Below are 15,922 nucleotides of genomic sequence, written 5' to 3'. Positions count from 1 at the left end.
ATAAAAAAAATTGAACGCGCCGAAAATAATATGTACGGAAGTGACTAATGGCACGGCATTACATAATAAAGACGTATCTCCTCTAAGTGGAAATTTTACGTTTTTATGAAATACGATGTAAATTAAGGAGATATGTCATGGAAATTTATGATATTTATGTAAATTTACGTTTTTATGAAAAACCGTGTAAACTAACCAGACATCTCATGGAAATTTAGGATTTTTATAAATTACATTGTAACATGGTTTCGGTGGATAGGCAGATAAATCAACGATGACTTTCCTCATTTAATGGAACACTGAATTATAATTAGTGGTATCAAGATCAGTTCAGTTGAACATTCGATAATTTATGAAAGGGGTGGGCGTTTTATTGAACAATAAATAAATACTAGATTATATACCCCTGGACAGAAAAAAACGATGTTGTATTAATTTTCGACATGGCACTTGAATTTAAAAGAAAAAGAAAACTATTGGACAGCTTTGCTTTCAGTGTAAAGCTTCCTGGCATATAAAATAAGATCCATAGTGCATGCAGGGTAAGATCCCAAATGCAAGCCAATTGGTGTCACGAATGTTAAATGGACAAGAGAAGCAAATTATCTTACGGACAATTATTATGGAAGGAGATGCGAATAAAGTTAAGAATAACTTGGACTTCTCTCCACTGCAGATTCTTAATGTATGTTTGACGTTTCAATCATCTTCCTTCATTGGGGAGGTTGGAGCTGTCGTCTCCCCATTCCATGGCATCCACCTGTGAACAGCCCGGCCTGCACTGCAAATCTCTACATTCTATACCAATCACCTCAGGATTTGGAAGAAGAGCATTATTCACATTCTCATGTATGATGGCCTCTTTTATATCTGCTACTACTTCACTCACACTCGGCCTGGACGATGGTTTAGCCTCCACACATCTAAGTGCTACTTTGGCAATACCAGTGATTGATTTCATATAGTAGTTACCACCCAACCTCCCGTCTATGACCTCTGCTATCGCCTCGGCACTTTCATTCTCCACATACGGTTTTACCTGTAAATAAGGCCCAAATATAATTATTGGGAGTCTCTCGTAGAAAATGCACTTGAAAACCATAAATTATGTTCTCGAATCTGAGAAAGTGCACTTGAAAATAAAAACTCCTGTTGTTAATTCGTTAATAATAATTTCATATTTTGAATGATTAAATATAATCCTATTCCTTACCCATTGAATGAGATTTAGTTCTTCCTCGGGTAGATTTGGATTTATGGGTGGTCTGCCGCAAAGGATTTCTAACAGGACAACTCCAAAACTATATACGTCGCTCCTCTCTGTCAACTTTTGAGTGCGAAAATACCTGTGAAAACATTCCGAACAAAAAATGAAATTGCATTATAGTTTGACCTACGCCTATCACATTTAATGTGGTTTTTCAGTATGAAGCATATTTAATATAGAGGGCAAGGTAAGTCATTACTCTGGATCGAGGTAACCCAACGTTCCTTTCACCGTAGTGGTAACATGAGTCGCTTCCTCATCAATTGCCATCCTTGAAAGACCGAAATCTGCAAGTTTTCCTTTCAAATTGGAGTCTAAAAGTATGTTGGCTGTCTTAACATCCCTGTGAATTATCTGTGGGGTGCAACCCAAGTGCAGGTATTCCAATCCTTCAAATAGAAATAGCAATTGAATAACATGAGAAATATAGTTAAGCACGATTTATCCTTTGAAAGATTAATTATAGATCAAAATGAACCTGCATCTCCATCACACAATTTTACTTTGATTAAAATTATTTAAAGAGCTACCTTGCGCTGCATCTAATGCTATTTTGAGCCGTGTTTTCCAATTTAGTTCGGAAATTCCGGCTTTAGGACCTGGAAAAGAAATTTGAAATTAATTAGAGATTTTTAACCATTGATATATAAGTTGCAGCAAATGATTCAAACAACATAGCTCAGTTATTTACCGTAAAGATGGTCTCTTAGAGACCCGCCAGACATGTGTTCGTAAATAAGCATAAGTTCTTTAGACTCATTACAGTAGCCAAGTAAGGATACCAAGTTCTTATGATGAACTCTAGAAAGAAGATCAACCTGTTATTCAAGTGAAACGAATCATTTTCAATTTTCATATGATTGAAAACCATGTGATTAGAAAAATGTAGAAATTAAATCACGTCGCTAAGTTTTAAGAATCTCTGAATTACCTCATTCTGGAACTCGTGAATTCCTTGTTTGGAGAAGAGGGAGAGCACTTTTACCGCTATCTCTTTCCCTCCCGGCAGTTTACCAAAGAACACTGATCCGAAACCCCCTTGCCCGATCTTGCGACTAAAGTTTTCTGTGGCTTTGGTCATCTCTTTCAGACTGAAGGCGCTGGACATCGATGGATTTGGTGGCATAGTCATCGAGTAGTCTGCAATTGTTGAAATTTAAATGCAGTTATAAGTAGTTTCATAGGGATGACTAACTTGATTTTGCCTATTTGAATATTCCAACTGAAATTAAATTACCCCCTCACCTTTGTTGAGACACTTCCTTTCCCTAAATTTCTTCCGATGTACAGCAATGCACACCATCACTAGTAAAACCATTATTGCTGCTCCGCTTATGGCTGTTCCGAGGACAATACTAGCTTTGTCTTTTCTTGAATCAGACACGATGCATTTCCCCCTTTGCATATGGATGCAGAGGTCATGGTTCCCAGAGTAGCTGCAGTAAGAAAGAAAGATAATGATATTTTTAGTGAATTTGTGTGTATTGAAACTATTCAACATCAATATACAAGTACAGAAATTTTGTGCGAATACAATAAATAAGATATTGAATTACTTGAGTTTCAGTGAAGGCTTTTGGAGAAGTTGCACAGGAATTACACCAGTAAAATTATTGTTCTCTATAAACCTGTGGCAGCAATGATCAGAAAAGAATTGTTATAGAATATTAGTAATTAATTTGTTTATGAAATTTCTTTTCAAATTAATTACATCATTATGATAGAAGTTTCGAACCAGTTAATATGGTTCATCCAGAATTAATTTGTTTTTACTTTAGTGCTGAATCAGCTAGGATAAAAAGGGTATTGTTACAAGTTATTAGCAATTAATTCTTTTTACTATTATTGTTCAGAAGCTAGCAGAAGTAGCAGAGAGACGTACAATTCTTTAAGGTTTTTGAGTTCAGATAGCCACTCAGGAAGACTGCCGCTCAAGTTGTTGTTTTGCAGATGTCTGCACAACAAGCCAACAAAATCACTGCAATCTTATTTGTAATAGAGATCTATCCGTTTCGTTTAAATCACATAATTGGCTCAGGTGAGCGTTAATGTTCATAAGAAATCACTTACAGTCGCTCCAGCATAGTTAAACTAGAAAAGTTTGGCAAGGGTCCCGTCAGTTGATTATTGTCAAGTGACCTGCCAATTTCAACATGAATGGATAAATCGATTTAGTGTATAAGACAAGTCATGTTTCGATCTTGCATAATCCTAAGTGGGATTGGCCCACGACTAAGAATGCACGCAACCTTTTAACAATATCCATGATACAAGCTAGGACTGATTTCACTACAACAAGGGGAAGACGAACATTTCGTGTTTTTATGAAAGGAGTACATGAAAACATTCTATAGTAGTATTTGTTTTATGGTAAAAATATTCACCAAGAGGATTGAATATAGAAAAAAATCAAAATTCAGCTTACAGGTTAACGATTGCATTCAGCTGTCCAATATCCTTCGGAACCAATCCTTCAAGTTTCCTTCCGGATAAATTTCTGTCAACAAGAAGATTGTGTTAAGGTCTTACCATTTCAGTTTCACAATTTCAGCGAAGTAGTGAACTGTAAACCAATCCAAGAATTAAACGTACATTTCCACAATTCTCATGGTCCAAGAGCTATTATCAGGAGTACAGACAATTCCTTCCCACCCCATCCAAAAGCAAGGATCGGAAATCCAATCTTTTATGTTAAATCTCCTCTTGACCGCTTCAAGGGCTTCAACTGGGTTTAGAAACAAGTAGTTACAGTATGGCTTTTGGAAAAAAAAGGATTCCTAATGGAGTTGTCTATAATGCGATTTTTTGAAGATTCCGGTGACGGAATCCGGCGGAAGAAATTGAGGTCAAATCTTGATTTCTTGCAGTTAAAATGGTTTTTTAATTGCATATTTGGATTCAGCACCCTGAAAAACCCCTGTGACGCTTTCATTGTGCAGAAACTAGCTATCAAACTTGTGATTCCAATAAATTCCTGCCGGATTTCGACCGAAAAAATCTGCCAGAAAGACTTTCAAAAAGTCGCGTTATAGACAACTGCATTAGACAGTGACTTAAAAAACAAGTAATTACAGTATGGCTTTCGAAAAAAAAAAGATTCCTAATTACAGTATATAGGAAGAAGAGTCAAGACCCTTACCATCTTGTGAATATGTTTCCCGCTCCGTATCAAGTATCTCGAAAAACTCATAGGCGTTCAGCAGAGGACCACGGGTCGAATTGTTGGCCTTGTACAAGTCAAATCGGAAGGTATCCGCTTTATCCGATAGGAATGTTAGCTCTAGGGCAGAGTAATTTGAGACCATAGTAATGATGTCAGACCGTTTTTCCCCATTTATGCCGACATAAAAAGATCTCGATTCAGACGCATTTAAGATCTCGATCTCAGCAAAATATAACACCAGTAAGGTTTTCCAGAACCCAATGCCTGATCCTAGAGTGAATCCATAGGCGTCCACGTTCATAACCCATGCCGTTTGCATTACACTAGTTGAAGGAAGGTTTTTGGTGTTGTTCGTTGAAATTGGCTCTTTAGAACTTGCATACCGTACAACATCTGAATAATTAGGATTTATGTGCGGTGTTCCCCAGATGCGGTCGAAGTTGTCTTGAGGATACCTGATCAAATCGCCATCCAAAGCTATTCAGTGCAGTCAGTAGTTAATAGAAGAAAATGAAGTTGTCTATAATGCGATTGTTTGGAGAAATTGAGGTTAAATCTTGATTTGTTGCAGTTAAAATGGTTTTTGAACTGCATATTTGGATTCAGCACCCTGAAAAACCCCTGGGACGCTTTCATTGTGCAGAAACTAGCTATCAAACTTGCGATTCCAATAAATTCCTGCCGGATTTCGACCGGAAAAACTCGCCAGAAAAGCTTTCAAAAAGTCGCGTTATAAACAACTGCGAAGAAAATAGCGCAACAGAGAGACGGTAGCACATGAAAATTGACCTTCACACATCAAAATTGTTTATATACAGTATCAATGTGAAAATTTCTCAAGCCTTTTCAACTTTATAAAAAAGTCGCAGAATTAATACACAAAAACAAAACTTGATAACACATCTCAAAAGACTTTCATTCATTGGAGTCCTAAAAATATTCGAATAATTGAAGTTTACAGCTGAAAATGTTCACCTGACCGTCGAATTTCCACCTATGTCAGATCTCCAGTTTACATTCAACATTGTTCCCGTCTTAGCCAGTCCATACATTCCGGCTCGGAGGGTCCTCAACTCGATAGCATTGATAAAGGGATCATCAGTCTCCACCGTTCTTATCAAACAAATATACAGCATTCTGCCAGCACTAATGAAGATTCGGTCATAATAAACTGGATTTTGATTTTTGATTGTTAGGTTATCCCTAAACAACATACCAAGTGTCTCAATAGTGAAAGCAAAGGAGTTTTCAAATTCATTGTAATTTCCAACGGCAAACCATAGTCTTAAAAGGTAAGTCGTATTGGGCGCTACAGTCAACCCATAACAAGATCTGTTGAGAGGCTTTGGGAAGAAGCGTAGTCTTTTCAAGTAAGACGGATATGTTGCATTCCCAGTGTGTGCAGTTTGACCGACGTCCATATAGTTAGTATCAGTGACCCATGTTATATGGTTTTCATCAGTGTAACTCGTTTTCCCGCCACAATCGATACTCAGAAATCCTGCTATCCGGAAAATTCAAATAATTAATGAAAGAATAGTTCTTCAATCAAAGAATATGAGTACTGAATACCCAATAAGCAGTCAGGAAACAAGCTTCAATGACCATTCAAAACATTTAAAAGTTGCGGAAAACACAAAAAATTTACTAATAAAACTATTGCTTTAGAATGTTGGATAGTACCTGGTTGAGCAACGACATTAACAGAACATAAACATAACAGCGTGCTCATGGTGATGCAAGCGAGGTTAAGTGTTCTCTCCATGTTTGTATCAATTTTCATAAAATCCCAGGGAGTATACCTGCTTCCGTCCAACTACAGCTGCTTAATCAGGGCTTTTTTATGGCATCAAAACGACTTGCACTTAGCTTCATCAGCCTTCTTCAAGGAGTTTCGAACCCAGATTTCTGTAATGATACAAGCCCGGACATACCAGCATTCACCATAGGAGGTTTACAACCTAGATTTCTGTATTCATACAAATCCGGGCACCTAGAGCAGACAGCTCTGAGCTTCGTACAAGCGCGACCACCTAGACCACAAAGCTCTGAGCTTCATACATGCGCGACCACCTACACCGCAAAGCTCTGAGCTTTGTAAACGTATTGTAAAGAAGCCTTAATTTAATGCATTCGATTGGTATAATTCTTCATATATAATTGAACGGAGAAAACAGTGGTGCCAGAAATGTACTAAAGGGAAAAGATTGGAATCAAAGACCTTTCGTTATCAAAGTAATAACATGGAAATCAAGGAGTTGTACCATACAAAATATCTATAATGTCGACAATATTTACCCAAATAATAGATATTTAGGTTTTATTATCTTTTATGATGCTATTCGTCAATTAAAAAATTATTCAAATACAAATTTTAAATAAAGTATCAAAATTATAAGCATAATTTTTCATATTTTAAATTTATTTTATAAATAATATGTATATATATGATCAAAAATTCTAGTTCTTTTGAACCTATAATGTATTTAGACCAAACACATTTACTAATTCCCACCAGAACAAAATTGCCAAACACATCAAATTTTGCTTAAAAATACATCAGTTTTGGGTGTGTTACTGTCCTTGTTTGTAACCACCTTTGGAATTCTAATGTAGTTTTAACTATATGAAAATTATATGAAATCAACTTATGACTCGATTTTATTAGTTCACTTTTCAATCAAGATGGCTGACTTTGACTTGCTCCAATGTTGAAATGTACGGAGATGTCAAATTTGACAAAAAATGTAGAGACAAAAATATACAGAGAAGGAACTCAAAACTGGAATGGAGCTAACAATTCTTCTCATCATTTAAAATTAGCAAAAGAGAGTATATAGGAGATAAAAAAAACAAACAATAATAAATGGCTGGACAAAGTTCCAACTAAACTCAAATGAAACAAAACCGACTATGACACCTAGCACATAGTGAGATTAAATATCTCAATGCCCCTCCTAATTTTAACTATTACAAGTATTGGGACTTATAATACCCAATTGCTTTGTTTGAAATTCAAATACATTTTTTCCCAATGGCTTTGTGAAAATATCTGCAAGTTGATCTTTTGAACCACAAAAAACAGGTAGGATATCTCCATCATTGACAAGCTCATGAATGAAATGAAAACGTGTGTCAATGTGCTTTCTCTTTTTGTGAAAGACGTGATTTTTTGATAAATAAATTGCAAAATTGTTATCATAGTAAATAGGAGTTTGCTCCTTCTGAACATTTGAAAGATTCTTCAATAGTTTTCTCAGCCACATTGTTTGACTAGATGTTGAAGTGGCAAATGCATACTCTGCCTTTGCAAAAGATATTGAAACGATGGGTTGTTTCTTGGATTCCCATGAGATCATATTGGTTCCAAGGTGAAAAGCACACCCTGAGGTGCTTTTTCTATCATCTAAACTACCTGCATAATCATTATTTGTATAACCTAAAAGTGAGCAATCTTCAAAATGTCTGTAGAACAAGCCATAGTCCAAGGTCCCTGCAACATATCTTAAGATCTTTTTTGTTGCCTTCCAATGAAAAATATTTGGTGATTACATTAACCTGGAAACAAAACTAGCTACAAACATGATATCAGGCCTAGTTGCAGTGAGATATAACATACTACCAATAAGAATTTCATACAAGGTGGAATCTATTAGTGGTCCTTCATTTTGGTTGCTCATCTTAGTCCATGGAGCAATTGGAGTTTTAGCTAGTTTACAATTAATCATTCTGAACTTTTGGAGGATTTTAGTGCATATTTTTGTTGACAAAAAAAAATGCCATTAGTAGATTGCTGGATTTCACTGCCTAAGAAGTACTTCATCAGCGTTAGACCAGTCATATCAAATTATGTTTGCATTGCTACTTTGATTTCTTCTAGCATCATATTGTTTGTATAAAGCAGATCATCAACACAAAGGAAAACGATCATAATTTTACCTTCATGAGTTTTGGTATACATAGTTGGGTCATGGTTTCTTCTGCAAAAACCACTTTTAATGAGATAAGTGTTGATTGGATAATACCAAGCTCAAGGAACTTGTTTGAAGCCATACAAGGCTTTCTTCAACCTACACACCTTATTCTCATGTCCTGGAGCTTCAATACCAGGAGGTTGCTCCACATAAAGCTATCCAGAAATATACCATTTAAGAAAGAAGATTTTACATCAAGTTCAAAAACTTTTCAATTGTATTGCATTGTTGTGGCTAGAATTGTTTTGACAATGTCCAACCTTGCTACTGGAGCAAAGGTTTCACCATAATCGACATCAAACTATTGTGAGAATCCTTTGGCAACCAACCTTGCCTTATTTTTTTCAATTTCTCCTTTTTCATTCAATTTGGTCTTGTATACCCACTTTACACCAACATTATTTTTGTCTCTTGGGAGATCAACCAATTGCCAAGTCTCATTCTTCTCTATGGAAGTGATTTCTTGATTCATTGCATCAACACAATTTTATTTTTTTTTAATTGCCTCTTCAAAATGGGTTGGTCGATAGTAAAGAAAAGCAAAGATATTCAATTAATCAATCTCATGATATTTTTCATAGATTTCTCTGATGCTTCTAGTTTTCTGATTGTCTTTTCAACATGATGAATCACGAGTGGATTCACTGCAGAAAGATATGCCATTTCTAGAGTAGTATGAATCTTCGTGAACTTGAAATCTTGGTAGTTGTGGTGGATGGATAGGCTAATTAAAACTTCATCAATTTGATCAAACCAATATTTGGTTTAAAAAAATTTAGCATCTCTGCTCAAAACAAACTTCTAGTTGACTGGATTATAGAGTCTATATTCTTTTGATTGTTCACTATGACCTACAAAAATTCATTTTTCACTTCTATCATCAAGCTTATTTCAGAGCTTCTTAGGAATATGTGAAAATGTTACATACAAAAAAATGTGAAAATGAGAAACATTCACCTTCTTACCATCCCATGCTTCTTAAGGTACTACATTTTAGAAATTGGTTTTTGGAGATTTGTTGAGAACATATACTGCAGTAGAAATTTCTTCATCCCAATAATCATTAGACAACTTCTTCTCACGAAGCCTACATATGGACATATTCATGATTGACTGGTTTTTCCTTTCTACTACTCTATTTGGTTATGGAGTGCATGTTGTTGTGCCCTGCATGATGATTTCTTGTAGTTGACAAAAAGCTTTAAAGTCATTGGAACTCTATTCTCATTCTCTGAATGACCTAAGAACTTCTAAAGGATTTCCACTTTGCTTTTTTCCTTTTGCTTTGAATTCTTTGAATATTGAGAAAGTATATTTATTTTTGAGAAAATAAACCCATTTCTTCATGCTATAATCATCAATGAAGGTAAGAATATAAAGACTACCACCAATGAACTTTGTCTCCATTGGGCCACATATATTTGTACTGAATAGCTCTAAAGGATATTTTTCTCTAGAGGAAGATGTGGGAAAGTTATCTCTTTAATGCGTGATAGAATACAAATTTCACAATTACAATATTTTCATTCATAACAGGGAGACCAATGACCATTGAATGTTTCTAAAGTAGACTTTGACTCTTGAGAGTACTATGCCCATACCTAGAATGCCATAGTTGTGACTCATTTGTTCTTGACACATTGTGTGCAAAACACTCTGAGATATTTCAACTTCTAAGAGTCTAGGGTAACATCCTATTCTTGATTTTTTCAACCTTTGCTATTAGTATTTTGTTGGGAGTTTTTTCATAGATATAATATATGATCCCTTGGAATATTACATCATAACCATGTTCCATCAACTGACCTACACTAATGAGGACATGCTTCAGATGTGGAACATAATAAACATCAGGTCTATATTTCTCTTGATTTTGTTTAGTAAGAAGGACAATACCTTTCCCTTCAGATTTTATATGGGAGCGATCTCCAAGAGTATTTTATGATATTATGAAAGCATCAAGACAAGAATGAAGCTTTTGTTATAGATGTCATATGATTATTGCAGCCACTATCCAGAAACCAAAGGTCTTTGATGTGATTGTCTTTAGAAAAATGGTAGGAAAGAAACATGCTGTCAGAGGATTCTCCTTCATTGTTGGAGAGATGAACATTGCCTCTTTGTTGATCTAATTGTTTCTTTCTGGATTCATGTTCATAATGCCCAGATTTCTTGTAGTAATGATATTGGACATTAGATTTTCTCCATGTTTTTCTTCTCTGTGTTTGGTCTTGTGAAGGTCTTGACTACTCTCCTGCATGATGATGTTTTGATCCACTTTTTCCTTGACCTCTTCCTCGCTTGTTACTGCCTCCATATCCTCTGCCTCTTCCTTTTCCAAAAGAGTCTTGTGCTTTGAAACCTTGTTTCTTGGAATTTTCTAACAAGATAAGTCTTGTTTCATGTGCCATAAGTGATCGAGTCAATTGTTCTACTAAGAAAGTTGTAAAATATTTGGATTCCAGAATCACTGTTACAACCATGTCATATTTCTTTGGCAGGGTTTAAAGGACATTTTCAACTATCTTATGATTTGTAATGGTTTCACCAATAAGTTTGATTTGATTGACTATTCCCATGACTCTAGTCATGAACTGCTCAACATTCTCTATGTCAATCATCTTCAGGGTTTCAAACTAAGCTGATAATGTTTGCAATTTTACAGTCTTCACACTATCATTACCTTGGCATGCTACTTTCAAAATATCCCAAGCTTCTTTTGTTGTTGGTGCGTCGGTTACCTTGTCAAAGTTAGAGTCAACGAATGAATTTTGTATCCAACATTTGGCTCTATGTTATTTATTTCTCAATTCAATAGGCGCGTTCCTCTCACTATTGGTCATGGTTGCCCATGCTTCTTGTGTTGGCTCTACATAGCCACTTTGAAGTGTATCCCAACACTCTTGAGCTTGAAGAAATGTATTCATCCGGAAATACCCAAACTAGTAATTTTTCCCAGGCAAAATTAGTGTTTGTGGCAAAGAGCTTGAAGAAGCCATTTTTGGGGAATCACATTTCCTTTTTATACAATCTCATTTTTCAAGACCTAAATAAAATCTCTTTAAAAAGGGGCAACACCCCCTTTTATAACAATTTCAAGTTTTTGTTTTTATTACAACATAACAACACCTCCCTTTTTCTTGAAATATGCCTTTGAAGTCCTTTAAGTAAACTTTTGAAAGGTCCTTTTTTGTTTTTACAAATTCCTCCTCTTATAAAAGATAAACCCTTAAAAAGATTCACGCACATTTTTAAATTGCTTAGGCAACTTGACGTTTTGGATTATGTTGTTGGTGGTTCGAGCTTTGAAATGGAAGCATATTCGTTATTAAAACTTGGCTCGTGCTCCCATGGTTGTTAAAACTTAGCTTGTGCTTCAGTGTTAGTTGACCTCATTCTTATTAAACTGCATGCTCAACTGAACTCTTTTGACCTTTGGTTGTTAAAACTTGGCTGGTGCTCCATTGTTAGTTGACCTCGTTCTTATTAAACTGCATGCTCACCTGAACTCTTTTGACCTTTTGTGCTTCATGCTAAACAGTGACTTGGAGGATGTGTTTTAGAGAGTTATCTTGTCATCGCACTTCACGACACAGAATGAGTGCAATGAGTTTCTCTTGTGTTAGTTGACCTCATTATTCTTATAAAACTTCATGCTCGACTATGCTCTTTTGACCTTTTGTGCTTCGTGCTAAATGATGAACTCTTTTGACCTTTTGTGCTTCATGCTAAACAGTGACTTGGAGGATGTGTTTTAGAGAGTTATCTTGTCATCGCACTTCACGACACAGAATGAGTGCAATGAGTTGCTCTTGTGTTAGTTGACCTCATTCTTATAAAACTTCATGCTCGACTATGCTCTTTTGACCTTTTGTGCTTCGTGCTAAATGATGACTTGGACACTGTGTGGTTATTCTGTCATCACACTTCATGATATAGAATGAAGGCAATGAGTTGCTCCCATGTTAGTTGACTTGCGTCTTATTAAAATTTGCCTCAGTTGTGCTCTTTTGACGTTTCGTGCTTTGTGCTAAATGGTGACTTGGAGGTTGCGTTTTAGAGGGTTATCCTGTCATCGCACTTCACGACACATAATGAGTGCGATGAGTTGCTCTTGTGTTAGTTGATCTCATTCTTATTAAACTCTGTGCTTGATTGTGCTGTTTTGACCTTTCGTATTTCGTGCTAAAGGATGACTTGGAGGTTGCGCTTGATAGAGTTATCTTGTCATTGCTCTTCACGATACAAAATGAGTGCGATTAGTCAACGATTTTGATAATTTCTTAAGTCTCCTGTGTTCATCACACTTGTTCTTTGTACATAAATGCGATGATCACTCCAAAAAAAAAATTGTCTACCTTGCAGCGACTCCTCCTCGACTTTGAGCTTCAGTCCTCGAGATCCTATCTCATCCTTTGCTAGAACTTTGTGTTCATGAAAAAAATCAAGTGTTGCTCTCCTTGGAGCTTTATGCAACCTCGCGCTCTGATACCATGACAAAAAATACAGAGGTCGAAATACACAGAGAAAGAACTATATAATAGACAAAGAAAAAAACAACAATAAATGACTAAAAAAAGTTCCAACTAAACTCAAGTGAAAGAAAGCCAACTATAACACCTCACCTCGCAAAGTGAAACAAAACCAACTATGACACCTCACCTCGCAAACAGTGAAATTAAATAACAAAACCAACTATGACACCTCACCTCGCAGAGTGAAACAAAGCCAACTATGACACCTCACCTCGCAAACACTGAAATTAAATAACAAAACCAACTATGACACCTCACCTCGCAAAGTGAAACAAAACCAACTATGACACCTCACCTGGCAAATACTGAAATTAAATATCTCAACAAAGTTGGAGAAGCATGTTATAGGTGAACTTTAATCAAAGCATGTGCTTGACGTTAAAATACATTTTCATAGTAGGTTGCTTTTTTCTTTCTGTGGTTTATAATAGTTCTTTGTATGTGGTATGTGGTTTATAATATACGAATAAGGGCAAGTCGAGATTGAGGAAAGTACATTATAGAAAATGTTATGAATGATGACTTGACTTGCTACTTGCTTTACTAGTCAACGCGATTACAATTAATTAGGCCGATAGGCCTTCCTATTGAAACAGACTTTCGTCGTCCTTTTCAATCTCAAGTTGACACCTGGCATCCATATTCGGCAGGCTTCTGTTTATTCTCAGTGCCGAAAACTTCAGGGTTTTCGTCCGTTTGGTAGCATCTGTCGTGATTTATGTTTATTCGCGGCGAGAACTTCCTTCCTGCTTTCTCTAACTCCGAGCTCACATCTCTACACCGCCTTCGACCAGATTCCCTATGAACCCTTCACTATATTAACATATACGAGGGATCTACCAGCTCTCCAACCAACCCCCACCTCATTCTTTCTTCACCACTGATCTCGCCTTTGCTCTGTTCAGAGGTTTCAACAGTCTCGCCCGCCATGGCTCGCGTCCTCGCCATTGTTCTGAGCACTTTTTTTTTGCTGGCCGTATCTGTATCTGCTGCCAGGTCGTTTGAAGAAATGGGGTATATTGATATGGTCACTGACAAGATCCAGAACCTGGAGTCCAATTTCGTTAAAATCTTGGGAACCAATCCCAAGTCTCTACAGTTTGCGGAGTTCGCTGTCAGGTCTGTGATGTGATTTATTCAAATGGTTCTGATAGCTAAGATCTCTTCTTATCTTATCTGTGTTTGATTGGGTTTTCTAGCTTTGTGTTAGAATCGCATTCATGGCCGCATGGTAGCATCTGTCGTGATTACCGAGAACTTCCTGCTTTCTCTGACTCCGAGCTCACATCTCTACACCGCCTTTGACCTCCAATCCAGATAGACCAAACCGTTAGATTCACCGCCTCCTCCAACTGTTGGAGGCTTCCATTACGACAATCTCGCAGTATTTACAAACTTTGTAGCGGCTCTTTTAACTGACAGTGGCAATGAGACCACAAATAACCAACACAGGACTCGATGTGAATTTTAATGCAGGTACAGCTCTCTGTTTCCCAGGTTCCCAGGTTCTCAGAATTCCTCTGTTCTGTTTGAATTGCAGGTTAGTGCTCTCGAAAATGGGTGGGCTGAAAAAGAGCGCTCCAAGGTACAAATTAGCATCACTTGAGGTTTTATGGTGCAATTCAGTCCTCAAGAATACAGTGGCTCCAATGAAGGCAACAATCATAATCTGCAAAGAGAAATGGTTCCAGTAAGATATCCTTTAACCTTGTGCTGATGATTCTTATCTAAGATTAACATTTTGAAATAACGCATCAGTTATCTCAAATCAGACAAAATTATAGTCTGAAGCATCTCACTTGTACAGTTTTAAAGATATAAACAAAGGAATTCCGCTTGACAAGAAGTCATTCTTTTGCAAAACAGGCCTTGAAGATCTCTATTTTTGGGACAGGATTCCTATTGAACACCAACGCTGCTCTGTGACCTCTGTTCTTAGCATACGGGACTTAGCATATGTTGAATGCCAGTGCTCTGATACCTGATGGGGTGATTGCAACTTATTTCATTGTATCAAACAACATGATTAAACACAGATTCTGCCAATTCTTGGTAATAAAACCAATGTCACTTCTCTTAGTCTAGATTTCCATCCTTTGTGATGATGGCTCACGCTTATTTGGGCTCACCATTTCTCAAACTTGGTGTTACCTGCTTTAAAATGCCACGATTGACCCTGCATCTATCTTTCATATCAACATATTCGAGCTCCATCAAAATATGCTTTTGTCCTTCGATAGCTTCTGTCACAAGCAACATGATTAAAGTTTAAACACGCCTTCTGCTAATTCCTGGCAATAATGTGAAGGTTCCTTCTGTTAATCCAGATTGCCATCCTCTGCAATGATGGTTGGCACTTATTGGGCTCATCATTTCTCAAACTTGGATTTACCTGCGTTAAAATGCCATGATTGAGTCATGTGTTATCTTTGGATGTCAACCTATCTGAGCTCCATCAAAGTAGCCTCAGGCCATTGATAGCCCATGTTGCTCTACATTGGATCTCAAGACCCAAAGACTTGATTTTTATAAGTTATTAAGGAAATTCTTTTCTAATTGTTCCTTTTTCATTGTGTAGTTATCCTGACCTATGATGAATGCCAGTGCTCTGATTCTTTTGTTATACTTGTTGTAAATGGAGCATCTGGATAATATATTTTTCTTGTCTTCCATTTCTTTGACCTTAACATAATCTTTCTTATGCCTTAAAGCTTTCCATGTCTCTTTGAGGGTTATTCATCTTGATATGTTCATCTTGATGTGTGCAGAGCCGGGAGCATCTTGCTTTATGTTGGACAGGATAAGTTTCATCGCAATATATCTCATACCTTGGATTATATTGTTGATCAGTCCGAGTTCACAGTCCAAAGCCTAAGAAATGTGTCAGGGTATCTTGACCTTGCAAAAACTACGGGCGTAGACCAAGTGTTCCTTCCTGTAAGTGACCAACAAAACATTGATGATTTGAATAGAAAGTTGAATA

The 15,922-nt window shown here is 36.7% G+C and overlaps 1 protein-coding gene across 1 annotated transcript; it reads right to left on the bottom strand.

Annotated features, from left to right (window-relative positions):
- Positions 1–393: 393 nt before the first annotated feature.
- On the bottom strand, positions 394–13,869 carry LOC149188248 (putative LRR receptor-like serine/threonine-protein kinase At1g67720). Its single transcript, XM_089409904.1, has 16 exons — positions 13,802–13,869; positions 6,114–6,232; positions 5,406–5,931; positions 4,407–4,885; positions 3,860–3,992; positions 3,692–3,764; positions 3,338–3,423; positions 3,150–3,221; positions 2,824–2,895; positions 2,513–2,703; positions 2,199–2,407; positions 1,959–2,085; positions 1,798–1,866; positions 1,467–1,656; positions 1,214–1,346; positions 394–1,039 (listed from the first exon to the last, which is right to left on the bottom strand). The coding sequence occupies exons 1-16, from the start codon at positions 13,867–13,869 to the stop codon at positions 704–706; spliced, it is 2,883 nt and encodes a 960-aa protein (XP_089266030.1). The 3' UTR covers positions 394–703.
- Positions 13,870–15,922: the final 2,053 nt, after the last annotated feature.

This window comes from Pinus tabuliformis, chromosome 3_1 (genome assembly GCF_031772625.1).
Source record: "Pinus tabuliformis cultivar Carrire ecotype Pingquan chromosome 3_1, CPIR1, whole genome shotgun sequence".
NCBI lineage: Eukaryota > Viridiplantae > Streptophyta > Pinopsida > Pinales > Pinaceae > Pinus > Pinus tabuliformis.
The sequence above is the reverse complement of the archived record's forward strand: the minus strand, read 5'-3'. Positions and strand labels throughout refer to the sequence as shown.